Source organism: Pseudorca crassidens, chromosome 4 (assembly GCF_039906515.1).
Source record: "Pseudorca crassidens isolate mPseCra1 chromosome 4, mPseCra1.hap1, whole genome shotgun sequence".
NCBI lineage: Eukaryota > Metazoa > Chordata > Mammalia > Artiodactyla > Delphinidae > Pseudorca > Pseudorca crassidens.
The window spans coordinates 44007236-44032995 of record NC_090299.1 but is presented as its reverse complement, the minus strand read 5'-3'; the positions used below and the strand labels follow the sequence as shown (position 1 = coordinate 44032995).

The 25760-nt window shown below is 41.8% G+C and overlaps 1 protein-coding gene across 9 annotated transcripts in view; it reads left to right on the top strand.

The window, feature by feature from the left end:
• The first annotated feature begins 10594 nt into the window (after window positions 1-10594).
• The window catches only part of LDB2 (LIM domain binding 2), a 380224-nt gene continuing 365058 nt past the window's right edge, over window positions 10595-25760 (top strand). For 2 of the 9 annotated variants that reach the window (XM_067735590.1, XM_067735588.1), the window contains exon 1: window positions 10595-10971. In XM_067735590.1, coding sequence (XP_067591691.1) covers window positions 10840-10971 — 132 coding nt within the window. In that variant the 5' untranslated portion in view covers window positions 10595-10839. The remainder of the gene's footprint in view (window positions 10972-25760) is intronic. The other 7 variants (XM_067735592.1, XM_067735591.1, XM_067735589.1 and 4 more) reach the window with 6 other exon arrangements.

Genomic DNA, 25760 nt, shown 5'->3' with positions numbered 1-25760 from the left:
GATGTGTTAAGTACAAGATACTGTGTGGGTGCTAGTTTCTAGGCAGAAGGCTCAGGGCCTCTTAGTCTTGTTAATGAGTCCAAGAAAAAGTTGAAATTAGATTGGGGAGTTGAGGAAGGCCCTCTAAGGAAGTAACATTTACATCCAGACCTGAAGGATGAACGCCAGATAGTCATTGTTCTGTTTTCTTATGATTGTGGGAAATGAGAAAAGAATCAGGGGTTTGTCAGCCACAGTCCTGTACAGGGGATGCTCTCTTACCAGCATCCAGGGGGGGTGGCGGATGCAGGGCTGACACAGAGGTGAGCTGCTGGGTCCTTCTGCAGAGTGTATGCAATGGAGAAAATCAGGTGCATTTCACATTTTCCTTCATACTTTGAAGTATTGTGTGAATTTCCTTCACAAGTATGTATCATGCTTACCTACATGACAACTAAGTCAAAATTAGAAACTGCTAGTGGGACTATATCCATCTAATTCATTTATAGGGCAATTTGGTAACATGTAATTAAAGATCTATAAAGTGCATACCCTTTGCCTTAAGATGATTTTACTTTTAGCATTTTACTGTGGCTAAATGTGGGTGTACAAAAACACCTGCCATCACCACACCCACAAAGAGGTGTGAAGTGATAAACGTGTTAATTAACTTGACTGTGGGAATCATTTCACAACGTATACACACGTCAAATCATCACACTGTACCCCTCATTATTTGTCAATTAGATCTCAATAAAGCTAGGCGAAAAAGATGAGACTACTTGTGCAACGATGGTTGTATTAGAGAAAAATGAGGAATAATGCAAATATCAACTCTAGGGAGACAGTGGGATCAGTTAAAGACCATCCACTTAAGGAAATCCTCCCCAGCCCTCAGAAAAGACGTGTAGAAAACTAGATAACAACAATCCACTTGGGAAACAAAGCAGATAAAAGCAAAAAGTGGGCTGATAAAAGCAGTGGTAAATGATAAGTCCCTAGCAAACTGCAGAGACACTAAGTACCGCTTTCAGGAGCCCAGTTGCTTCCCCAAGTTACCTCGGCTATTAAATACTTCAAAGGCTATGGCAAATGACAGGGGGAGACCTGGCCGGTGCTGGAAAATGTACCATTATGCACTGTTACTTTCCAAAATAAGTTGTTTGATCTTGGATTAGGGTAGGGCTTTTATGAAAGAAAAACACAGTCACACTTCAGATGTCAGTCCTAATAATAGAGGGACTCAGATGTCAATTCCAAGCAAGTTCGGGCATCAGGCCGTTCTTTTGTTTGAGAATGACTCTGGGTCCAAGTTGCAGGTAGAAGTTTGTCCTTGGCAGGCTTTGGGGCACTGGGCAGCCAGGCTGTCTTCTGGGTGTTGGCAGCCAACCTGCAAGTCTCTCTGTGAAGCCCAAGGGAGAGAGAAGGAGGCAGGAGGTCTGTGGCTGAAATCTGGAGGAGCAAAGGGAGTTCTGGCAGATTGGGGGGCGGGGGGAGGGAGGGATATGGTCGGGGAGCTAGGGAGGCAGCACTAAAAGCAAGGTCTGGGAAAACAGAGGACGAACTTGTTATAATGGATAATAATTCCTAACATGTTAGAAAAGAGTCTGTGTAACAGAGATTTCGCTAGCACGGACTGTCGTTCATGAACTTGTGAAATATTTGTCACCCACTTTATTTGATGCAAGTACAGTTTAGAGGTGTGGCACAGTGTGTGTGTGTGTGTGTGTGTGTGTGTGTGTGTGTTTGTGAGAGAGAGAGAGATTTGGGAGGATGTCATGTAAAATACAAAACCTGGGCTTCGTTGGTGGCGCAGTGGTTGAGAGTCCGCCTGCCGATGCAGGGGACACAGGTTCGTGCCCCGGTCCGGGAAGATCCCACATGCTGCAGAGCAGCTAGATTCATGAGCCATGGCTGCTGAGCCTGCGCGTCCGGAGCCTGTGCTCCGCAACGGGAGAGGCCACAGCGGTGAGAGGCCTGCGTACCGCAAAAAAAACACACAAAACCCTGCCTTCAGGGATCTTATCCATCATTTAACAAGGAGGACCACCTTCTGTGTATGGTCCCTCCATCATGCCTAGAGGGAAAGGTGTCCAACTCACCAGGGACATTGTGAAAAATATAACTTTATATAAAGCAGCAGACTCTGCATTTGCATGGCAGTTAGTAGGCAATCGGTAAACGATGCTATTGTTGTTATTATGATAACACTTATTAGTACAGGAAGAGACACATGCAAGGTCTCCCGGCCTCCACTTCTAACCCATTGTGTTGAGCTAAGCTGGCCTCTTCGTGGCTGGATCTGGGAGGCTGGGCACACCAGGTCCGTTTCCCTTCTCTGTTAGAGTGCGAGGGCTGCCGTGACAAAGCACCACAAATGGACTGGCTTAACCACAGACATGTATTCTCTCCAGGTTCTAGAGGCTCTAAGTCTGAGATCAAGGTACAGGCAGGGCCATGCTCCCTCTGAAGGCTCTAGCCAAGAACACTTCCTTGCCTCTTTCCAGCTTCTGGTGGTTTCTGGCTGTCCTTGGTGTCCCTTGTCTTGTAGCAGCATCACTTCAGTTTCTCTCTCTGTCTGTGTTTGTGTCTCTGTGTCTCTCCTGATAAGGATACCCGTCATTGGATTTAGGTCCACCCTAATCCAATAGGACCTCATTTTAACTTGACTGCATCCATCTGTTTACAATAACATCATAGTCACAGGTACTGAGAGTTAGGACCTGAACATATATTTTGCAGGGACACAGTTCAACCCACCACACCCACCTTCTGGTAACGGGACACCGTGGTTTCATCTGGTCTCTGGATTTAGAAGGGCCAACTCTGACCCAGGCTGGAAAGGTGGACATGTGACCCAAGACCGGCCACCCTCTTGGCCATATTGATTAGTGTAGATGTGTGCATTTATGTCCAAACCAGGCAATAAGATTCAATGCCAGCATTTTTTGGAAACTCCTGAAGAGGAAACCTCTCTTTCTGCTGGTCTAAGTTGGGCAGATATAAACCCAGCTCTGCCTACGGTCAGCACACGGACAAGCCTGCCTGGGAATAAGGAAAGCCTATAGGGGCAGCAACAGGGTCCAAGTCCTGATGATGTCATTTGGGCCCCTGGATCCTACTGTACCTGAATTCAGACACTTCTGATTTTTCCAATGACATAAGCCAATAAATTTACTTCTTTTCTTTTTTGATTATGACATTTGTAATAGTAAGTTTTTCTTGTCAATTAAAAGTCCCAAATGATACATTGTATTCATCTTCACATTTATGTTTTTCTGTTTTCGTGGCAAAGTTTGTTGCAGGTCTGTGCCACCATATACTAGAAAAGGCTTGTTCTCTGCTTTCAAACGACTCACAACCTAGTGTGCAGATGGACAAGGGGCTGTGGACGATATTGGTTGAGAGCCTCAACAGAGAGGACCCAAATGCCCGGGTTCAGCTCCCATCTCATCCATCACCCGTCACCACCTGGGTTACCTTGGACAAGTTACTCAGCCTCTCTGTGTCTATGCTTCCTCATCTATAAAATAAGAATAATAATAGTCCTTATATTATGAGACTGTTGCAGGATTAAGTGAATTAATATATAAAAAGTACATGGAACAATGCCTGATGCTTTTTAACAGCTATGTAAGGGTGAGTTATTGTTATTGAGTAGAAAGTATTCTTCCTAAATTCCCATAATGGCCCTATGAAATTAGTACTATTATTTCTACTTTACAAATAAAGAAACTAAAGCTAACTTCGGTGATTCAATAATTATGTGAAATCTAGTTCACACAATGAGAAAGTGACAAAACTGAATCCAGAGTGCAGTGTCTTTGACATTTGGCCACATGGCCAGGCATGGGTCAGAAGTAGATTACAAAACTCTGAACAGCAGCTCTGAGATCTGTTGGATATTGAACAATTCATGATGACAAAGGGCTTTATAGGGTAATGACTTCTGAAAATGGAGTTTCATAAGTTATCACATTTGCCCATTTTTGTTGGGCCAGGATCTAGCATAGTACCTGACTTGTACTAAATAACCAATAGATGCTTTCTGAGTGAGTAAATGAATGAATGAATAATAGCTTTTATCCATCCCTATACATTAGCTTTTTATCTATATATTATGGATAGACTGGCCTAGAATTAGAGGATGTAAATTGCTAGGACAACTCTTGGGATTCATTCTGATAAGTTTTTATCCATTTATTTTACAGAAATATACAGAGCACCCGCATGTACCAGGCAGCATGTTAAATTCTGAATGTACATGGGTGGATAAAACCAACACATCATCAGCACTCGTGGAATTTACAATCTCACGGTGGACACAAGCAATAGCAAAGTAAATAGCAAATACAGACATGATTACAAATAATGACCAGAGACCTACCAAAAGGAATTCAATGATAGAAAGTGATGGCGCATGCATGGGGAATTTAGATATTTGGTCATGAATGGCTCTCTCTGAAGTGGTAACATCTTGAGCTGAGACTGAAGGCTAAGGAGGAGCCATGCCAGGGGCAAAGAGAGGAGGGTTCTAGAATCTAGAGGAAAGCATTTAGTGTGTCCTGAGAGTGAAGGGGGTGGCGTGTCCTGGGAGGAAAGAGAGGCACAGATGTGGTTGGAGGGGCTAGAAGGGGGCCAGATCCCACAGAGTCTGAGGGAGGAGGGTCCCACACATGGTGGGCACTCAGTGAACACCTGTGGAATAATGAAATGAATGTTGGATGGTCTATGCTGTGGGGTTGGATTTTACTGTTGCTCCTCAAGAAATGAGCTGTTCTCAGTGGCTATGGCCTTCTTAGTCATTACAATTACTTATTAGATTTGGTTGAGTCAAGAGGACAGTAGAGAATGACAGGAAACACCACAAAAAAAGTAAATCCAAGACGTCTCCAAAACTGCAGGGTTGAGACAGATTTCCAAGCTCTTCCGGAGAGTCAGCAATGTTCTCAGCCGCGGACTAACTCCATTTGTAAATTTGAAATGCCTGAACCACAACAACTAGGACTGATGAGAAGATGGCCTTTGGGAATTCCACAAAGTCATCAATCACGTTAATTCCAGGTAATAGCCAAGAGCGATGAGAGAAGTCTTTCAGCCTCTGTTCTGGGCCTTGTTTTATCTAGTCCAGAGAGAAGTTACTGAGTAACCGTGTGTTAGGGATTCCTTGGGCTGAAATCAGCCTCCCAGAGCATCCTTCAGTTCTTGGGTCTGTCTGAGTCAAATCCACCCACCTCGTATCCACAAGTCCTCTTGCTCAAACCAAGCACTTATCTTGTCATTTACTGGCTCCTCAGGGCCCATGCAATAAACTGCAAATTCCTTAAAATGGTACTTAAGACCTTCTAAAATTGGGCTTCAACATCTTTTTACTGTCTTTACTTTCTCAAAGTTTCTTGATTTTGCTTGATGTCAAACATGTTCATTTCTGTAGTGTCCCTGCTGCTTGGCATGACCTTCCACAGACTCTCATCTTTATCTCTCTGACAGATCCTTTGAGGATAAACACAGATGCCAACTCTTCTGTGAAGCTTTCTTTGACTTAACTAGTTTGAACAGATCCCTCCTTCCTTGAAGTCTCTTTGTAAATTAGCATTTCATTTGTAAAGTTTGAAGATGCCTACCATAGGATGCCTTAGATTTTTCGGCCTTATCTCTACTGCTAATGCCTACTCCCTATCTGAGCCTGTCCTCCGCACTTCAGAGTGTCATTTTACGTTTATTTCTGAGATTGGGTAATCCCTGTTACTTTTTCTAATAATAACAGTAGCAACTATGAACATTGACTAAATGCCAAGTACTGTTCTAGTCGATTGACATGTATTAACTTATTTAATTCTCATAAAGGCCATAAGATTGTTATTAGCCCATTTTACGGATTAGAAAACTGAGGCACAGAGAAATTAAGTGTCCAGGATCACACAGCTAAATGCAGGATTCAAGATTCAAGCCAAGTCAGTGAAGTTCCAAAGCCCATCCTCTAAAAGAATATTCATGTCTTTTTTAATCTTTATCCCCCTATCACATCTCAGCCGTATCTTGCACGCATATGTTAGCTAAATGCTTATGGAATGAAGAGGCAGAAAGAAAAGTAAAAGACGCAGAAATAGGTAAGAAAAGGCAGAGAGGGACAACCAAAGAGTGGTAAGAAAACTAGCTTTCTAAAGCAAACGCAGTTTCGTAGAAGGAACTCGAGACGGTGCAATCAGATAGATTAAGGAAAGGGACAATGACTTCAATACCTAGATGGATAAGGCAGGTAAATGGAAATTAGGGACCTTGGCTGGTGAAGGCCACGGAGTGATGGAAACCATGGTGGATGGACAAACACTAATAGGTCCCACTGCACATTGCCACGCAGGCAAGGATGGGGCCAAGGGTTTCCAGAGCTTAGGATTTTTCAAGAGAAGATGAAAACCTGGATTTTACGTGAAATTCTTTATTTTTGTAAACTGTTGTCAAATAGTTCAAATTAAAGGAAAAATAGACACTCTATGGGTTAAACCTAGGGTGAGTATATCAGGATGGAACCCCAAGCTCAAAGGCCAGGCCAGAGTTTCGAGCATCCTGAATGTCTGTGAGAGGACTTTTGGGGCTTATTCAATACTCAACATGCAAAATTGTATTTAAACTAGCGAGGTTCAATGTTGGGCGTAATAGAACTGTTGCATTGGGGTTAGACTTGTTCATTCTTTTACGGTATACAAACATTGCTTCTTGAATTTCTTTATGGTTTCCTAAAGGAGTTGATTTGCAGGCTTCAAATGAGGACATTTCTTTCATTTCTCAGGCTCAGCCCTGGGCCAGAATAAGATGAGTCATAGCTGGTCCCTCAGTGCGGGGGGGGGGGGGGGGAGGGATAAATAAGGAGGTTGGGATTAACATATACACATGTATATGTATACACATATACATATATACCTACTGTATAGCACAGGGAACTCTAGTCAGTACTCTGTAATAATCTATATGGGAAAAGAATCTGAAAAAGAAGAGATACATGTATATGTATAACTAAATCACTTTGCTGTACACCTGAAACTAACACAACATCGTAAATCAAATATACTCCAATATAAAATAAAAATTTTAAAAAAAGAATAAGAAAATCCAGAAAAAAAAAAAAGCAGGGAAGTGACAAAACCAACCAGGTAACCTGATAATGCAAAGGATTAAACATCTAACAGTGCAACTTTGGGAGTATGTGCTGGAAGATTTGGACAATGAGAAAAGTGGGAATAGTTTGGCGAGGCTTCAGGGAGAATGGGTAGAAGTGGGGCCGTGGGGACAATGGACGTCTGAAATTGAGCAGAACAAATAATAAAATCAAGGTGATAAGAGCCACTTCATCCTCTTGCCCTTTCTTCCAATAAACTCCGTGCATGTGGCTTGAGTACCTACCGTGGGCTTAGCACTACGCTGGCCACTGGGGACAAAGAACAGAGATGCCCTAAAGACGAGGAGGATGGACCTGGGTTCAAAGCAGCAAAATGCTTAAGACCTAGGCAGACTGGTGTGAATCTTGTCCCTGTCACTAATTAATTGTTTGATCTTAAAGGAATTTCTTAGCAACTCCAAGTCTTAGTCTCTGTATCTGTAAAATGGGGAGAGTAGTTCCATCAATCACATAGTTTTATTGTGAGATTAACAAAGAATATTTGTGTAAACCAGTCAGCACAGTGCCTGCCACATAGTAAGGACTTAACAAACAATAGCAATTACTACATTTACATGTAAATTCTCCAATAGAAGAATATAAAAGATAATGTTGACCCAAAGGGGAAAATTATTTTCTATCTCTTCCTTTTATTTGTTTCCTTCATAGCATGCACTTCAATTTGAAATTATGTTCCCAAAGGCTTCTTAGTTCTTCTATGCTACCTGTACCCCCAACCCCCCATTGCAAGGTGCAGGAAACCATCTGCTATACCCACCTTGGCCTCCCAATGTTTCCTAGCACCTAAGCCTATGTTAGGTACCTACTAATAATAGCATTTTTGAACACTCATATGTGTGGATTCTAATCCATTCTAGTGCATTATCTCATCTAATCCATTGCAGCAATCTAAAGGATTGTTGCTATTATTGTCTCCAATTTAAAAATGAGGTGACGGAGACATACAGATATCGAGTCACTTGCTCAGATTCACAAGGCGGGTAAGTGGAACCAGGGTTGAAATGTGTTCTGGCCAGTGCTATAGCCCGTGCCCCCATCCAATGCCAATGTAGTATCTGTAGAATAAATGCATTAATGAGTGGGCAATGGAAAAAAAGGCTCATAAGGGAGGGGACAATTTAATTGGATAGGAGGATGAGTAAGAGTCTGCAGGTAAACAAGGGACAGAGTACAAATGTGTGCATGCATGAAATGAGATAGTAACTACAGGAAGATCGAGTAGAGCAAACAAACAAACAAATAGTGTGTGTGTGTGTGTGTGTGTGTGTTTGATAGAGACAGAGAGAGACAGAGATAGACAGAAAGAGACAGAGAGACAGAGAACAGGTCTTAATGAATTTGGGCATTTTCCTACCAGCACCAGAGAAAACACTGAAGGGAAAACATGGGGCACAGTTACGTCCCTTTTTATAATCAACCTTCTGGTTGCAATAAGGATGAATCACAAGTTAGAAGACAATTGTGGCTCTGTGAGCAGTTTCAGATATTTCTGAATTTGGAATGTTTAGGTATTAACAGGAAGAAATATTTCCAATTATAGTTTGGAAGAGTCCACAAGAATTAATGAGAGCAAGCCTCAACCTTATTCAGAAAGGGGTTCCCTAAATGGATTTTTGAGCTTTTCCCGTTTTTGATCCAATATTGGACTGCACAGGTCTGCTAGGTGTTACTTTAATTCTTGGGCTGAAACAGCCACGTAAACACAAACGTGGACAGGCACTAAACTGTTGGACGGTCTTTAGTTTGGGAATTTAAACACAAGGAATGGTTAGGTTTTGCAGTGGCCATCATTCCAAAACATAAATCACGCCAAATTTGTTTGAATTCCTGTCTTTAGAAGGTTGTGTGTTTTGACAAACCTTGCAGCAAATTTGGTCCAGCTTTTGGATTTGTAATGAAACCTGAAACCAAACGTGCTGGCCTGCCTTGGGGTCCTCTTGAAGGAAAGAGTTCCAAGCAGCCTTACTGTAATGCCTTCCCTAATCTCATCCTGGCAAGAGACGTTACTGTATTGGGCTGCACTGGAAGTTTGGGGTGGACTCTGCAAACATTTCATGCACTTATGGAAAAGGACTAATCAAGACCGCAATTTGGGGGCATTTCTATGCCTGAGTATTCTTGAGAGTGTAAATTGCAGAATTAGCAATACCTTATCCCCTGTTGGCTATTGACTTAGAGATACCCCAAGCCATGACTGGGGCAGAAAGTTAATTAATTTGCTTATTAAAAAGAAGAAATGTCTCATTTGCATGCATTTACATTTAAGTCTTGCATGCATCAAGCTTTTTGGTGGTCTTTGCTTTCTTTCCTCAATACCACTGACCTAGCTAGATATTAGCTCAAAACATTTACATTTTCTGCATCTGGGCTTTGTTTAAGGGGTAGATGTCTGGTTATCATTGGTTCCAGCAGAACTTGATTGTCATACAGATCATTTAATCTCTATAGACATCCTTTCCCCTCCCGTGGGCTGTGCGAATTTTCTCCCAGTTATCACATACCGCAATTGAGAAAAGATTCATGTACTTGACCAGTCTTAGAAAATAAAGACCTTGTCTCCATTAGAGTTGGACATGTTATTTGGGGATGAGCCATTCAATTATTTGTAATTTCCTACTCAACTGAATTTTCCATGGTCATTTTTGTGGGAGTTTTCTCTTTCTTGCTTTTCCTCTCTTACTTGGAGGTCTGCTTTGGCAGGGTTTTTTTTTCTTTTTCTTTTTCTTTTTTCTCTCTCCTAGGGAAAGAAGACCATTGCACCATGGGTGTATCTTAGGCATTCCACATTCCAAAGAATCGTTTTTTACCTGAAAATGCTTCAGTGACCTGAATCCTGGCCCCCTCAAACCAGCTTGAATGAAGCTTTGGGAGAAGGAGAGGGAGGGGGCTGGGAAGAGGGGGTGATTGGGGAGGGCAAGGGGTTAGGAGGGGTTGAAATGCAGACTCTAACAAGCTCTTGCTTGGAACAACAGTAAGCAAAATCAAAACTATAGAGGAAGATTAGTGCAGAGGGAAATCTACATGGGAGTGAATCACCAGCTCAGTTACCGGGGACCACGATGCCCCCGTTTCTGTATTTTGTAGTCATCACATTTCTGAACCATCACAACGGTGTGGCTGTCAGGGGTGAGTGGCTCTGGCAGCGGTTAAACCACCTATATGCTAACAAGCTCAGCAATCAGGTTGTGAAGGGTCCTGGCAAGAGGAAAATAATCCAACCAAACCTTAGACCTCTGTCAGGCTGTGAGGAGAATTATATTTTTGAACTAGTCTACAGTGTGGACAGGAAATGACCTCTCCACAAACTGCTTCTTTAAAAACAAGCAGTGGTGCCTAAAGCTATCCAGCTCCCCTCTCTCTCTCCCTCCCTCCTTCCCTCTCTTCCTCCCTCCCAGCCTCCCTCCCTCTCTGAAGCTCCTGCTCTCTCCCTCCCCTCCCGAGAGCTCTCCCCCCTCCTCCCTCCCTCCCGCTTGCTCTCCGTCTCTCTCTCGCTACCGAGGGCTCCCACAGCAGTTCCCAGCCAGTGTGTTCAGCCTGCCTGCCTGCCTGCCTCTGTGTGTGTGTGCGCGCGCGTGTGCGAGCGTGTGCGTGCGGCTACTTTGTACTGTGAAGAACACAGCCCATGTGCTCTGCATGGACGTTACTGCTACTCTGTTTAGCTTGATTTTCGACAGGCAGGCAAGATGTCCAGCACACCACATGACCCCTTCTATTCTTCTCCTTTTGGCCCATTTTATAGGAGACATACACCCTACATGGTACAACCAGAGTACCGAATCTATGAGATGAACAAGAGACTGCAGTCGCGCACAGAGGTAAGTACTTCAACCTTGGGTGTGTGTTTGTGTGTGTGTGTGTGTGTGTGTGTTTTCTTCAAACTGTGCCTGAGCTTTTCCTGGGTGGCTGGCTGCATTCTGCGGGAAGTGTCCCACTAGATACTACCACGTACGTGGAAATGAGCGCCAGCATGAATCCACTAGTTTGGACGCTGGGTTTCCAGGCACAGCAACTCTTGGAGCTGGGGACAGTTTCTGCCGGAATCTTGAAATAGACAACCCAGCACTTGATTCGCCTGCCGGGTGTCCAGAAATGCTGCTCTACCAGAACTCTGGCATTTTCAGGCTCTCAGTCGGTCCCCTTAGTGTTTCTTGAGATAGAATTCCGAGGGATTTGGTGATCATTTGCATCCAGCAAAATAATTTTTTTTTTTTAACAAATCCCAGAGGAAGTCTGCTTGACCGGCATTTGCTTTTCAAAGTCATCAAAATCGAGGTGAAAAGGGCAGAAGAGCCACCCTTCGTACTTTTCAGAACTAGCCCTGGAGGGACATGTTTGTCTATTTCCGTGTTAAATTCAGAAACCAGTTGCTTGGGGCAAGGGGTTCTTGACTTTCTTCCCTCGACGGTGGGAGTGTCTCCCAGGAGCTCTCACTTCCACAGGAGCTGGCTCAGAATTCAAGTCAGCTTGAGTTTTTGCATATTGTGATCTTGTGCCCCAGAGAGAAGCCTCACCTACTCGCAAGCAACTCTGGGAGCAGAGAGGAGACAGGACTTTCAGAACTTTGTAAATGCAAAACTCCAGACCGCCTCCTGCAATTTAAATATTTAATGCCAGTTGACTTTTCCTCTGTGCTGGCTGGGCTGGTAGATCCTACTGCTGGGCTGTCCATTTGCCTTTAAGTTGAGGCTTTGTGTTGAAGTGTTCTGAGAAGGAGTTTGTTATAGGGGCACCAAAGTCACTTTAAGAAGTAGAAATAGCTGGGAAATCTGTCTTCTCTGCAGAGTACAGGTACCCGGAGGGTTGATGGCAAAGAGCTTTCAGGGAATAGCTTTGGTAGAATTTTAGGTAGAAGCTTGACTCTTAATTCTGGAAAGGGACCCAAGGTTTTACGATAAAATAAAACACACTTGCTTGAATTGTTAACAGCCATGGAGAATTCATGATGTTTAATGTATTTAATATAGCTAACAAGATGTGACCTGCTTTCTGATTGGCTAACTGCTGGACAAGGACTGATTAAAAAAAAAAAAAAAGCTGGGCTGTCTTTATCACTGCTATTTTCTTTATATGTTAATACATCATAGATGTTAAGTGGACTTGATGATACCGTTGCTCTCCCCAGAAGCCAGTAGCTTTTATACAAGTGTAAACTCTGTCGTGCTAAGGGTGGTGAGCTGTTGGCAGAAAATGATATTTGTGTGTTGTTGTGTGTGTGTAGTTGTGTATGTATGTTACAATTTGTATATTGCATTCAGATCTTTGCAACTGTGTATTGGAATCTTAAACTCTTGCACAAACTATTGATTGTCGCAGCCTGCTTTCAGAATTAGGAGGACAGAATATGTCATACTGTTCAGGCACACATAATTGCAACACAGATTTGGAGTAAAAAAAAAGTCTTAAAAATATGATTAGTTTTAAAAAAGAGACCAGCGACCTTTATGGATCAATTCTTGAACAGCAGGATTTAAAAAGAACCCGTGTCCATCTTACATTTTAGAAAGTTTTTGAGGAGTTGTAGAAGGAGGGTTTTTCTCCATCCTTCTCAGTTAAGAGAGCAGGCAGATTTCTCTGATATCTGTGTTCTCCTGTGCCCCTTAATTATCACCTGGCCAGTTCTGAGCTAGAATACTTATCTGGAGGACTTCTCTATCCTGGTCCTCATAAAAATCTGCAGGATGCAATAAGGTCCCACATTTGTTTCACATTTGAGAGAAAACCTTTAAAGTCCCAAATTCATAGTATTGTTTCTTAAAACTGGCACGTTATCTTTTGTGAGAGCTAAACTCAGGAATTCCTAACTTTTGGATTCTGGGGTATTACTTTTAAGTAGAAAACCTGCTTCACAGCTCAAGACACTGGAGAGGAAAGCTTGCTATGACAAATCCTAAAGATTTTTTTAAACCTCGCTGACTGACAGAAAAGCACTGAGAACTGTTTTCTGGTATGTTCTAGAGCCAACCCTGAACACTTCTTCCCTTAATTAGATCTTTTTTATAATTATCCAAATAATTGCTCTGACACTTCCTTTTTTCTTTGCCGAGCAGTAAAGGATGTCATGAACCCAAGGCCATAAGTTTGTTTTCATTTCATATGAAAAAAAAGGAGAAAATCAAATAATTGCTCCTAAGATATATAAATATTAACATTCGATATTAGATTTTGATCAACGTTTGTAATGGAAAAATATTTAGAAAAAATAACTTCTTGAAAAAGTTACATTGTGTATTTATCAATATTAATGGTGACTATTTATGGTAAAGTTGTTCTGAGCCCTAGAGAGGGATTGGTTGGAATAAAGTGCAGTAATACCCAGCAAGAGTTATCAGTTTATTCACACACAAAATCAAATAGATTGTTGAGTGATTACTTTTAGAATTTAACTGATGCATCCATCCATTTTGGACAAGAGAGACTCACTTTCTTTCTTCTCTCTCTCTTCTGGTTCCTGCTTCTATATTACATGGTATTATTTCATTGACTCCTAATATCGCACTCTCACATACACACCTATGTAATACTCTCGATTCTCCATTCTTTTTTGAACGTAGACTTGCCTAGAAAGAAATTGCAGCAAATCAGTCTCAATGAAAAAATTATAATCGAGTTTGCAGAAATTTCCTAGAAACCTTCTTTATGGAAAGGAAAAAATGTAGTAAAGAAGCATGGTGCTCACCTATTCTCCTTCCATAGATGACTCCCCCAGAGCATTCTCTCCTGGGGATCGATGCATTTCTTCCAATTAAATAAAATCAAAGCCGTTCAGAAGCTGGGTAGTTTTAAAAAACACTGGATTGGGAGTTAATCCTTTTTCGAACTTGTTTCTTTCTTTTACATGGATCTTGGTTCCTCATAAGCAAATTATCTCAAGGCCTCTTTAATTTAAAAATTCAGATTTTACCAAAGTTCAGAGTTTGGTTTTCTTTAGTAGGAGAAAGTGTTGTGAACTTGAGTAATGAGCACAGACATTACTTCTTGGCTCACGGTATTTAGTTCAAAATCACAAATGGTACTGAAAAAATAGGGTCATAGTGGAGAAAATATTGCAGGGAGCGACCCTGCCAGTCTTGTTTAAGGCCAGTGCTGGGAGCAAGCAGTTCCTGGGACAAAGTAGGTGCTCAGTAAACATTTGTGAACAAGCCGATCATGAATCAGTAGCTGACAGAGGAGAGAGAATTTAACTATATCACTGAAATTGGCACCTTTCCTGAGAAGCACAATTCTGATGCCTTTGGGGGTCCTGGTACCTCCTGAAGCTGCTTTAGGGACCTGCTTCCAATTCCCCTAAAAGTGCTCATCTCCACACTTATTGCATCATGAGGCAATTTAGATCCCTAATCTTTGTGGCAAAGGAAAGCAAGTGTCTAAGAAATTATGGGACCTCATTTCTTTCTAAAGGAATTTGAATGCATTACGAAGCAAACAAAAACAACACACATATGCTTCAGATGCTGTTGGCTATTGTGGGAAATAAAATTTCTTTGCAACACCAGAATCTCAGTGGAATTTCATAAAGAAGTACATAGATGTTTCCCCCTTTTCTTAATTGAAATTAAGAGAAACTCTTGGAGCTTTGTGTCAGTTTTGGTCACTGTAATTCCCAGGCAGTAGGAAGAGGGCTATGTTTTCCATTGTGTATGTTACCATGAATTGACCTGAGATCTTCCAAAATTCATTGACTGTTTGAATGGTCTTGCTGTCTCAAATATATTTTGAAAGAACGAAACTGCACAATTTTTAGTTTAACACTGCACACAGAGTACCGTCAGATAGGACTTAAAAATGTGTCCTAAAGATTTCAGGATTTGTTCTGTAACAAGCTTCAGTAATAACAAAAATAACAGTATTTTTTTCATTTCCTGAAGTCTGTGCTATAAGATTAAAAATATGTATAGGTGAAATATGAGATCATCACAGTGAACTTCATTTTTAGTGAAAGGATTTTAATAACGTTGGATTTTTATAGAATTTAAGAAAGTTTATCAAGTTATACAAATTTTGGATATCGCAGACAACTCTTTTTACCTTATTTCCTCATTCAAATGACCAAAAAACGTCTCCATTCCAATGAAGATGTTTTTAAATACATAGATTTTTTTCAGGTTGGCAGTAGGCTAATTTTAATAAAATACCACAAACACCAGGCAAGTGTGGGTACTAGGATGTATTTCTTCTGTTTTGAGGTTTTTTTATTCTTTTATCAGTATTACACATCCCACTCCCAAAGAGAAAGCTGTGATTACAATGGGAAGCTGCCATGTACACAAGGATTTTATTAGAATTACGGTTTTTAGTTTTACAGGATTTAATATGAACGTTGAAAATATTTGAAGACCTTGAAATTTCAATCTGCTGCTTTCACCCCGCTTCAGCTCAACTCTCCAACTCCCCGGGGAGGGGGTGGGAGGGGGTGGAAGGCTCTCAGTCTTTTCTTTCAGCTACATTTTTATATACTTTAGTCACAGGGTTTCCCGTTGTAGCATCATGTTTATTCATGGGGTAGCTTAGTATCATTGATGCTCAGATAGAGCCTAGTTAAAATGAGATTAGGTATTCTGGATAGGTGGGAAAAAAAAGAAAACGGCTTTGTGATAAACTTGGATTTTTTTTTTTTTCCTAGAAATTTAGAAAGAAAAATGGTGCTGTTACTCTGAGGCATATGAATGATTTTCAGTGTTAAACACAGAACTTTCCAAGTTTTTCGAAGGGGGTTGGTGAGGAGTAGGGGGAGGGGGGATTAGTAGTGGAAAGGAAAGCTATTTTGAAAATGTTAAATGAAACCAAAAGTGAAGTTTTAAAAAATAAGAACTTCCAACCTCTCTTATTTTTCGAGATCTCTACATGGCCTCAGAAAACAAATTGCTGGACTCTTGTACGGATTTTATTTTCCTGAGGTCTTTTTTTCCCCCATTTTCCTACTATGGGAACTGTTTTTAATTAAAAATTGCTGCAAACTAACTATTCGTAGGAGGCCAAGAAGAAAAAAAAATCTCTCAGCTCACATTCAACACAGATTCTTATCAGCCTAAAATCAATGCACACTTAAATCTCTCCCCTTTTGGTATGTAAATTATGATATAGGATTTAAACAGTATTCATTTTTTAAGCATTTAGCTTTTTGTTTGGGTTTCAGAAAGAAATTAATTTAAAATGTATGGAGACAGGGCTATAAATCTCCTTTTATTACATTTGTCCACATTAACCCATTTTCATGAGGAACACAGAAAACCCCCTTTCTGAACAAGCAAACGAAACAGAAAACAAACAACCCCCAATATTGTCAGGAACAAGATTCATAAACTTACTTATTTGGATTTGGTTGGTGGGTCTCGGAATATAATTGATCTGGAAAAACAAATCTCTTTTTGAAAGTAGCAGAAAACAGAGCTTTAAAAATGTGTTCAGCTGATGCAGATATGACATATACCTTTGCCATTTTCTGACCAAAATATTTTCCTCCTTTCTTTCCTTCCTTCTTCCTTTCCCTTCCTCCCTCCCTCCCTCCCTTCCCGCCCTCCCTCCCTCCTTTCCTTCCTTCCTTTCTTTCTTTTTCTTTCTTTCCATCTTCCTTATCAATCTGAGGTTAGACTTTTTTTTTTACATATAAATTCCGGCAGCATGCATCTGAACATAGGCAACTATTAATACTTGAGACAAACTTCAGCCCTTCCTTCAAGAATTTCTATACTTCGGGCAATGACAATATCTGTGTCTGGAAATACAGAGACGATTAAGACCATTTGGTAACAAAGGGGGACATACAAACCAGTTCTTACAATGTAGTGCCCTGTTAGGTTAACACACTGTGCCTTTGTATACTGAAAGATGTACACCTTTCTGAAAAGTAGTCGTGATGATAGTAACTAGCATCTAGGGAGAGGTCACTCTCTGTAGGGCCAAGGTGCTAAGTGCTTTCTGGACATCAGCTCATGGAACCCTCATAATCACCTCCTGATATTGGTACTCCTAACATCTGCAGTCTTACTGATGAGGAAACAAAGGGTTAAGTAAATTGTCTAAGGTCACACAGATGGTAGTTTAATTTTAGAAGTTATGCTGTCAACTGCTTTGCTATATAGCACTTCTCTGAGATAAGAAATACTAGCAAGGATTGTAGTTTCACCTGTGGAAATTTATTAGGTGAATGCATTCATTTTTTCCTTGGATAGGTTGACTTTGGCAGTGCCTGGAAAGATGACCCCATCCGCCTAACCTGGTTGGACTATTTGCCTCTCAAGTGTCTGACTCATTTCAAAAGGGACCATGTGAAATTCCAAAGGATGGAATCAGAGGTGGAAAATATACCCTGGTTATTGAAAAAAAAGAACCAAATTCACACTCCCTATTAAAGAATGAATATTTTCAGTATTCATTGAAGTGGTCTTATCTGAAGAGTCACTGGACTTGTTGTGGAACACTATGCATAGTTATCTAAGAGTTTAATTTTTTAAACTTAAAAATATCTGAATTTCCATTCAGTGCTTGACTCTTCTCAGGTGTGTTCTGTGGAAGATGGTGGTTTAATTATTTTAAACATCAATTGGATGAGTAGAAAAGCTATCCTATTTTTGGTAGTGCCACGCCCCTCCAAATATAAGATTAGGAGAGTAAATTAGAATTTGGCATGATGCTGGCTTTCTTTGCAGGTAATCAATTAGGAATCGTAGAAAAAATAAAGGCATAGAGGGAAGAGAGCTCCTAACATGTGTCGGTTTCTCACTATCCTAGTTTGACCCTAAGAGGCAGTCTGTCCACATCGTGTGTCTTCGGATTTCCTCGTGGGAAATGAGGTTTCCTTCCTAATCCTGTAGCCTACTTTAGCTAACCGTGAGGCCACTGTGCTTGTAGTCAATGCCTGCCAATTATTAGAGATAAGATGGATCTCTTCACGTGATCCACTCCCAAGCCCAAGATGCATGTGTTCTGGTTCTCCTTTAACAGATCAGGAAACTGAGGCTCAGAGAGGTGAAAACCAAGTCCATACATGGGCATCCCCGGGGGCTGGATCTTTTGACTCCCCTGTTCCGTGCTCTGTTCAGAAGCTTGCTGGTAAAGGCTACCCGCTCCCTGTTGGAAGCCCTGACGGCCCCCCCTTGCCCTCAATTTACTACTACTTTTGACCAGCCTAGTTTGAAGTTATAGTCTTCCAATTAAAAACAGAGTGCTGAGCGTTAAAGATGTGGTAGATCCCTCTGAAGAAGAGGAACCACTCCTGTTCTGGGGACATCACAAGCCCCCATCCTCTCTTTTCAAGATTTGGATGGTCTCCTAACTATACTCTCTGCTCCCTCTTTCCACTATATAATCTGTTTTCCCACAAGCAGCCAAGGTGATATTTTTGAAGCAGAAATCAGAGCACGTCACTTTCCAGCTCCCCCTCACACCTAGAATAAGCTCCAAACTCCTTGCTCTGGCTTTTAAGGCTCTATTGATCTGTTGTTTCCTGATGGCCCAGTCTTACCACGTGTTCAGCAAACTCCAGCCGCAAGGGACTTCTTTGGATCCATTAACTTGCCAAGCTTGTGCATACCTCAACACCCTTGCCCTCAGTGGTAGAATGCATATACGGCTTCCTCCATAATAACACTTAGAAGTATTAGGAAATCTAATTTGAATTAGAATTTGGCATGGTGTTGACTTGATTTGCAGGTAATTGATTCAATGTCTCAAAGAAAATAACGACCATGAAGGATGAGTCCTAGCACTTAGTAGGGCCTCTACTGATCAACTTAGATGCCCCCTTCACAGAGAGGCCTTCCTTGATCAGCTCATTGCCCCTCCCGCACACAGTCTCATTCACTTTTTATCACATGCCCTGATAATTTTCTTCGTAGGAATTATAGCAAGCTGGTTTTTTTTTTTTTTTTTTTTTTTTCCCGTACGCGGGCCCCTCACTGTTGTGGCCTCTCCTGTTGCGGAGCAGCAGGCTCCGGACGCGCAGGCTCAGCGGCCATGGCTCACGGGCCCAGCCGCTCCGCGGCATGTGGGATCTTCCCAGACCGGGGCACGAACCCGTGTCCCCTGCATCGGCAGACGGACTCTCAACCACTGTGCCACCAGGGAAGCCCAGCAAGCTGGTATGTTTTTGCTTCTAGTTTATTTCTCAAGTGTCAATAGAATATAAGCCGCGTGGGAACAAGGGCCTCATCTGTCTCCTTTACAGTTGTCTGCCCAGTGCCCCATAGCACATAGTTGATATGCAAAATATATCTGTTGAATAAAGGAAATTACGTTGTACCAGCACTATCCAGACTGACACTGGAATTTACCTTGAATCTTCCCAACAATCACCGACAACTACAGTTGGAAAAGAATCTGTAAGCCTAAGAGTCGGGAGAGCATTTACAGATAGAATGTTCAGCCAGACCGGCAGAGAAAAGAAGCCTGAAGAGAGGAATTTCTTCTGTGAAAGAGGTGTTGAGCTGAGAACTTTGTCCTCTGGGTAGTATGAATCTGTTGGGAATCTCCTGACTTCTGATGAAAAGTATTTACACCTTTCTCATTTGCTATCTCTACTACTTCTCTCTTTGGGCCCCTCCCTGAGGGCCCACAGCCATGAATTAGGATATGAATCACGAGAATACCTTACGTTTCCTGGAGCACTTTGCATTTTGGGAAAGTGCTTTCAGGGCCATTAATGAACTTATTTGAAGTGATTACACAACAGAAAATATGGGAAGTTATATTAGTATATGATGTGGTTTATAATGTCTTTGTGTTTACGAATTGTGTGGTGTGTTTGTGTTGTGTGTGTGTGTGTGTGTGTGTGTGTGTGAATGTGTGTGCGTATGTATGAGGGAGAGAGAGACAGAGACAGAGAGACAAGAGAGAGATATTTGCTCGCCCCAATCAGATTTTGTTTGTGTATGTGTGAACCTTCTGGTTAGGAAACATGCACAACTTTTTTTCCACTAGTGTTTTTTTGTTTGGAATGAAAAGAGTAGCGTGCCTGGAATGTAAAGATCTGAACTGAAGTATGACTTATAATAAATCAGATTTGGATCCAAACCCTGGCTCTACCTCTTGCTTGCTGTGTGATCTTAGGGCAGTCATTTAACTTTTCTGAACCTTCATCTTCTTAGCCTGAAGTTTATGTTGGGAGGTGAATGGCTAATGCATGTAAAAAATTCCTGGTATATAGTAAGTGCTCAATAAATGGGAACTATGATGATGATGATGATGATGATGATTATGCTGCCCTTTTCTCTGCCCCATCAGAAAATTAAGTTGTGTAAATCAGGCAAAACATTGCTTGATTTCCTAAAAGTATATTTACTTATTTTTTATTGAAGTATAGTTAATTTACAATACTGTGTTAGTTTAAGGTGTACAGTAAAGTGATATAAGTGTGTGTGTGTGTGTATATATATATATATTTGTTCTTTTTTCAGATTCTATCCCATTATAGGTTATTACAAGATATTGAATATAGTTCCCTGTGCTATATGGTAAATCCTTGTTGTTTATCTTATATATAGTGTTGTGTATCTGCTAATCCCATAGTCCTTACCCCTCCCCCTTCCCCTTTAATAACCATAAAAATATCTTTAAAAATATATCTTACAAGGCTTGCACAAGCATATTTCAATTTAATGAATGAAACTTGAAGTGACATGTAGGATTTGTGGGTTTGGGGTTCTTATAATACGTGACAGAACCATCAGGGTGTTCCATCATCATATAATAGTGATGACACAATAATCATACACCTTCTTGTGGCTGTGATCTCCCCCAAAGTCCAGGTTATAATTAACTCTTAGACATACCAAGGTTAAAGACTAAGAACTGATCAATGTATGGGACACACGCACACCATTCTGTTGGGGAAAATCTGTGTTCAGGGTTTGCTCTAGCTAAGAACTCAGTGGAGACAACAGAATATTGAAATGTTCCCCTTCACCAGTGCCTTTGCAGGGCCATCTAAACAGGGACCCTGGGGAGGGCTGGAGAGCACACACCCACTGGCCTTCACTGGCCATTTTGTCTAAAGAGGTGTACTTCTCAAAATGCTGCCTGGCACAGACTCCTCCAAGGGAGCTGTGTCAGTACGGGGTGAAGCCCAGAGCCCCACCTGCATGTCTGGACAGATAACAGCCCTGCCAAACTGATCCACTGTGACACCTTGTGGCCTACTCCTTAACACAGCGCAGTGTACACGGGTGGAACTGGTGATGCTCTGAACAGCACCATGTGGTCTCTATCTGGCCAGGGGGATCAGGTTGATAGGTAGTAAAGCTACCCGCCTCTACTTTTTCTTTCTTTTTTTTGTGGCACGCGGGCCTCTCACTACTGTGGCCTCTCCCGTTGCGGAGCACAGGCTCCAGACGCGCAGGCTCAGCGGCCATGGCCCACGGGCCCAGCCGCTCCATGGCATGTGGGATCCTCCCAGACCGGGGCACGAACCTGCGTCCCCTGCATCGGCAGGCGGACTCTCAACCACTGCGCCACCAGGGAAGCCCTCTACTTTCTTTATGGATGCAACCGAGTGTTACGATGGGCTGCTTTGTCCCACCGACTTCAGTGTACAGCCTCCCTGATTTTTCATATTGAAGTCCTTAAATTACACATACCTTCCTACACTTCATTTCATTGACTAGGTCACCTGTGATTTTTATGTAGAATTCCACATTAATAATAATTTTTAATCAACTTTTCTAGAGAAATAGCTTACATAACTCAAACATTACATTGTTTTAAATTTTAATTTAATACATATTAAATGAAATATAATTTAAATTTACGTTTGTTTTAATATCTGTTATTTTTTTGAGAGGGTAGTGCTTTAAATTTTGCCTCCCATTATGGGTCATTTCTTAGGATTCATGAAAATTTGACCTTGAGACTGAAAATCTGTGCAGACAATCAAAAGTTACACTAATAATGTATACAAGGCTAACCATTTGGCAGTACACACACACACGAAACCCTTCTTATGCCTTATAGTGTTAACCATGATTACTCTGCAGTTGGCTGAAATTTCTTCCTTGAACTTGAAATTAAGCAGTTGGTGCGTATCACGTGCCTTTGAAAGGTTCTGATACAGACACTCTGATGGAGCCTACGGCTCCCCAGTTGGCTGAATCCTAGAATTACAGGGCTGGAATAGATGTGAGTGATCATCTAGTCCAGACTTCTGATTGTGGAGATTGTGGAAGTGCCGAAACCAGACACAGGTGGCGCTTACCTGGACTACAACCTGTTGTGGATTCAGAAGTGGTCTCGGGTTCTCTAAATCATAACACTAGGTGCCCAGGTAATAGCCAGGAAGTGGCCACATCAAACACTCTTACCTATCACTAATTTGTACTTCAACCCTACAAACACTTTTCCTTTTCAAACCCCTTTCTTCTTTCCAGTTTTCCAATTTGCCCTAAAATGGTATCGATCTTTAGCATCATGCTACTGATGTTGAAAAACACATCACTAAGCTTTATTGCTTTAGAATTTATGACTGTTTCCCTTGCCAATTTATGTAAAATGAAGTTGCATATGTTTTAAGATGTAGGTCTACTTTTTCTGATTTTAAGAACTTGGTTCATTGTCAGTAATAGAATATTTGTAAAGTACAAAGTACAAATAGGTAAATACAAATTATCTTTAGTTCTACTATGCAAAAAATTGCTGTTATCATTTTAGCGTATCAATCCAAGACAGACAAACATGTACATCAGCCTTTACATGCTTAGGGACACACCAAACACCCGTTTGAATCCAGCTCTTTTAACCAAAATTATGAGTATTTCACCATGTTCTTAAATCTTCTTAAAATTTTGAGTTGCCTGAATTATTTACACAAATGTTTATGTTTTTAACATGATATATATTTTAGCATGATATATATATTTAAAAAATTATCCAGCTTCTTTGCACCATGATTTGATCTCAAGGAAATAGCATTCTTAGTAATCAATCTTGTCCCAAGTAAGTTGGAGGCTGCTGGTATAAGGAGTTAGCTATGGTGCCTATTGTGATCACCATTAACATTTAATACTAGTCGGAAATCTTGCACCCAGGGCTGTCTCCTTTTAAGAAAGCTTTTCCCTCCCATGTGAGGGCAGATCATTTTCCCCCTGTTTATCTTTCCTTTGCATTATTTCTGAGTCGGGAGGCAACCAGCACACAACCTTGTGCAATGTCTGTAAATCAAAAGATTTTTGCACAATTCCTACTGCAAAGAGGGAGGTTGAATTCATGTTAAGAGTTAGTGTTGATCTAGAACCAGTAGTTGGGATACAGCCAGTTCATTTATGATACCGTTTGAAGGACATGTCTCCATTTCAAGGAGGAAAGTGATATTTCATAAAGTGGGCTATGTCCTGAGTTGTATGCCGTATTATCTTATTTTCCTCACTGGATCGAAGAGCTCCTTGGGGTCAGGTACTACCTTATTCATGTTTTATCCATCATGACAAGTGACAGTCTTGGTGGCCAACTGCAGTCTTTTTTTTAAAGGTACATTTCACAGAGGCCACCATTTTGTAACTAGATTCTGAGTTATCACTGTTTTTATATGGGTGATATGCATTTTATAGATAAGCCTCACACATGTTCTAGGAAAGAGCAGTCATAGCATGCAATCAGACTGTGTCCCCTACATAGCATGAGCATCGAATGATTAACTTCTAGAGTCCAGCAGACTTGTTTCTCTCCTTACTATTTGTGTGACCTTGAGTGAGTTAACTCACCCTTCTGTGCTCTGGATAATGTGGGGATGATAATAGAATCTACGTCCTTGGATTTTTATGAGGATCAGGTGAGATAATTCTTATAAAGTGATGAGCATAGTGCCTGCGCCCTCTGAGTGTTCATTACTATGGTGACGCTGACGCTGATTTGTTTGGCGGATGTTGAAGTCTACCATATGTGATATTACTGGTCTGGAGGTGAAGAGGGCCGCATGCCTGACTTGAAAGGGCTTAGTAAGACCACAGTAAGGATTTGCAGAGAAGGAGGGATGAATGGGAATTTGCCAATTTAAGAATAGTGGTGGAAAGGATGCTTTGGGCTGAAGGAAAGGCACAGGCAAAGAAAGTGAGTCTCAAAAGGTGATGTTCTGTTTGAGGAAGCGTGAGGATTTTGGCAGAGCTGGGGCTAAAGGTCTAGGGTGGTTGTATGAGTGTGTATATATGTGTGTAGGGTGGGGTTGGAATGTGGTAGGAAATAAACCTGGAGAGGAAGTGAGGGCTGGTTGTGAAGGCTTCGTTATGTGCAGTGAGGCCGTTGGTCTCTATCCGTTGGAGACTATCTGTTGGACTTCAGTATAGTGAGTATGAATAGGGCCCTGGCATGATTATTTAATTTCTCAGTGCTTTGGTTTCCTCATCTGGAAAATGACACAAGAGTAGTCCTCACCTCGTAGGTTTTGTTTTAGGGAATTTAGTGGGATGACGCCTTTAAGCTTTTAGACCTGCTGGTCCAGCACCTCACTACTATGTAGTAAGGATTCCATCAACATTGGTTTCTACTCTCAGGCAAAGGGAACTGATAAAGGTACTTTTTGGCCCGGGCAGTGAAACCAATGATGTGCCTTCGAGCAATGTCACTCTGGCCACTTTGTGGAGGGCAGACTGGCAGTCTGTCTAGGAGCATATTTGTCTGCTGAGAGGAGGGGGTCAGCGGATGGGGAGATGCACAAAGGAAAAATGACACACATTTACCGGCTGGCTGAGCTATTTTTAGCCTAGCGTGTCTGAAGCAAAGGATGGATTTTCATGGCTTTTTTTTTTAAGATGCAAAATTACTGTAAGCCAAAGTTATGTAACTTGCCTAGGGACACTTTGTTTGTCCACCAATGAGGCCACTGTGGGGTCCACAAAACTTTTAGCAGGCATTTTAAAGGGTGGGTCCCCAGGGTCGCCAATCCTGACTTTTCCTCCTGCCTTGACAGAATTGGGAAACTCGAATTGATGAGCTGGGGCTTCTGGGAAGATCCCCCCGCCCCCTTACCTGTCAGCCAGCCTAGAACCAGGACCTCAGAGGGAGATGACAGTGAGTCGAGTGAAGAGGATGAGTGGGGAGCGAGAAGATGGGTTGAAATCCTTTCCCACCCAGGCCATGTAACATGAGTCTCTGAGCCTCAGTTTCCTTGGTGTAGAATGGGCAGAACAATAGGTCAGCATCCGAGGAAAATCTTGGACGCTCAGTGAGACCGTGGAGGGACACTGCCAATACCGGGAGGTATTGGAGGGTGGCTCTGCCCTTCCCTACCTGGCATTTCATGTCATATCGAGGGCCAAAGAATTTTGTTCAAGAGTGTTTCTTAGACTCTTCTCACATTTTCTTTCCTCCCTAAACTTGAGCCTGTGTCCTTAGATAAATCTTTCCCTTTCCTGAGCCTATTTCCTCTTCTGACAGCTCTGGATTCGAAGAGATATGAACTGCAAGGTATCCTTTCCTTCACTATTTTTATTCTGATTCCCATTAGGTGGACTGTGTGCTTCTGTTTTTAATCTCCCCCATGAAACATACAATCAAGGTAAATAACATGCTCCTGACGTTGCGACTCCTGCCCCTTTTCTCCCACCCTGCTTGCTGAGGGGATCTTGCTGAGTCACAGAAAGATCCTTCTTGCTTTTCCTCAGGCATTGGCTGGAGCTGGAGCGCC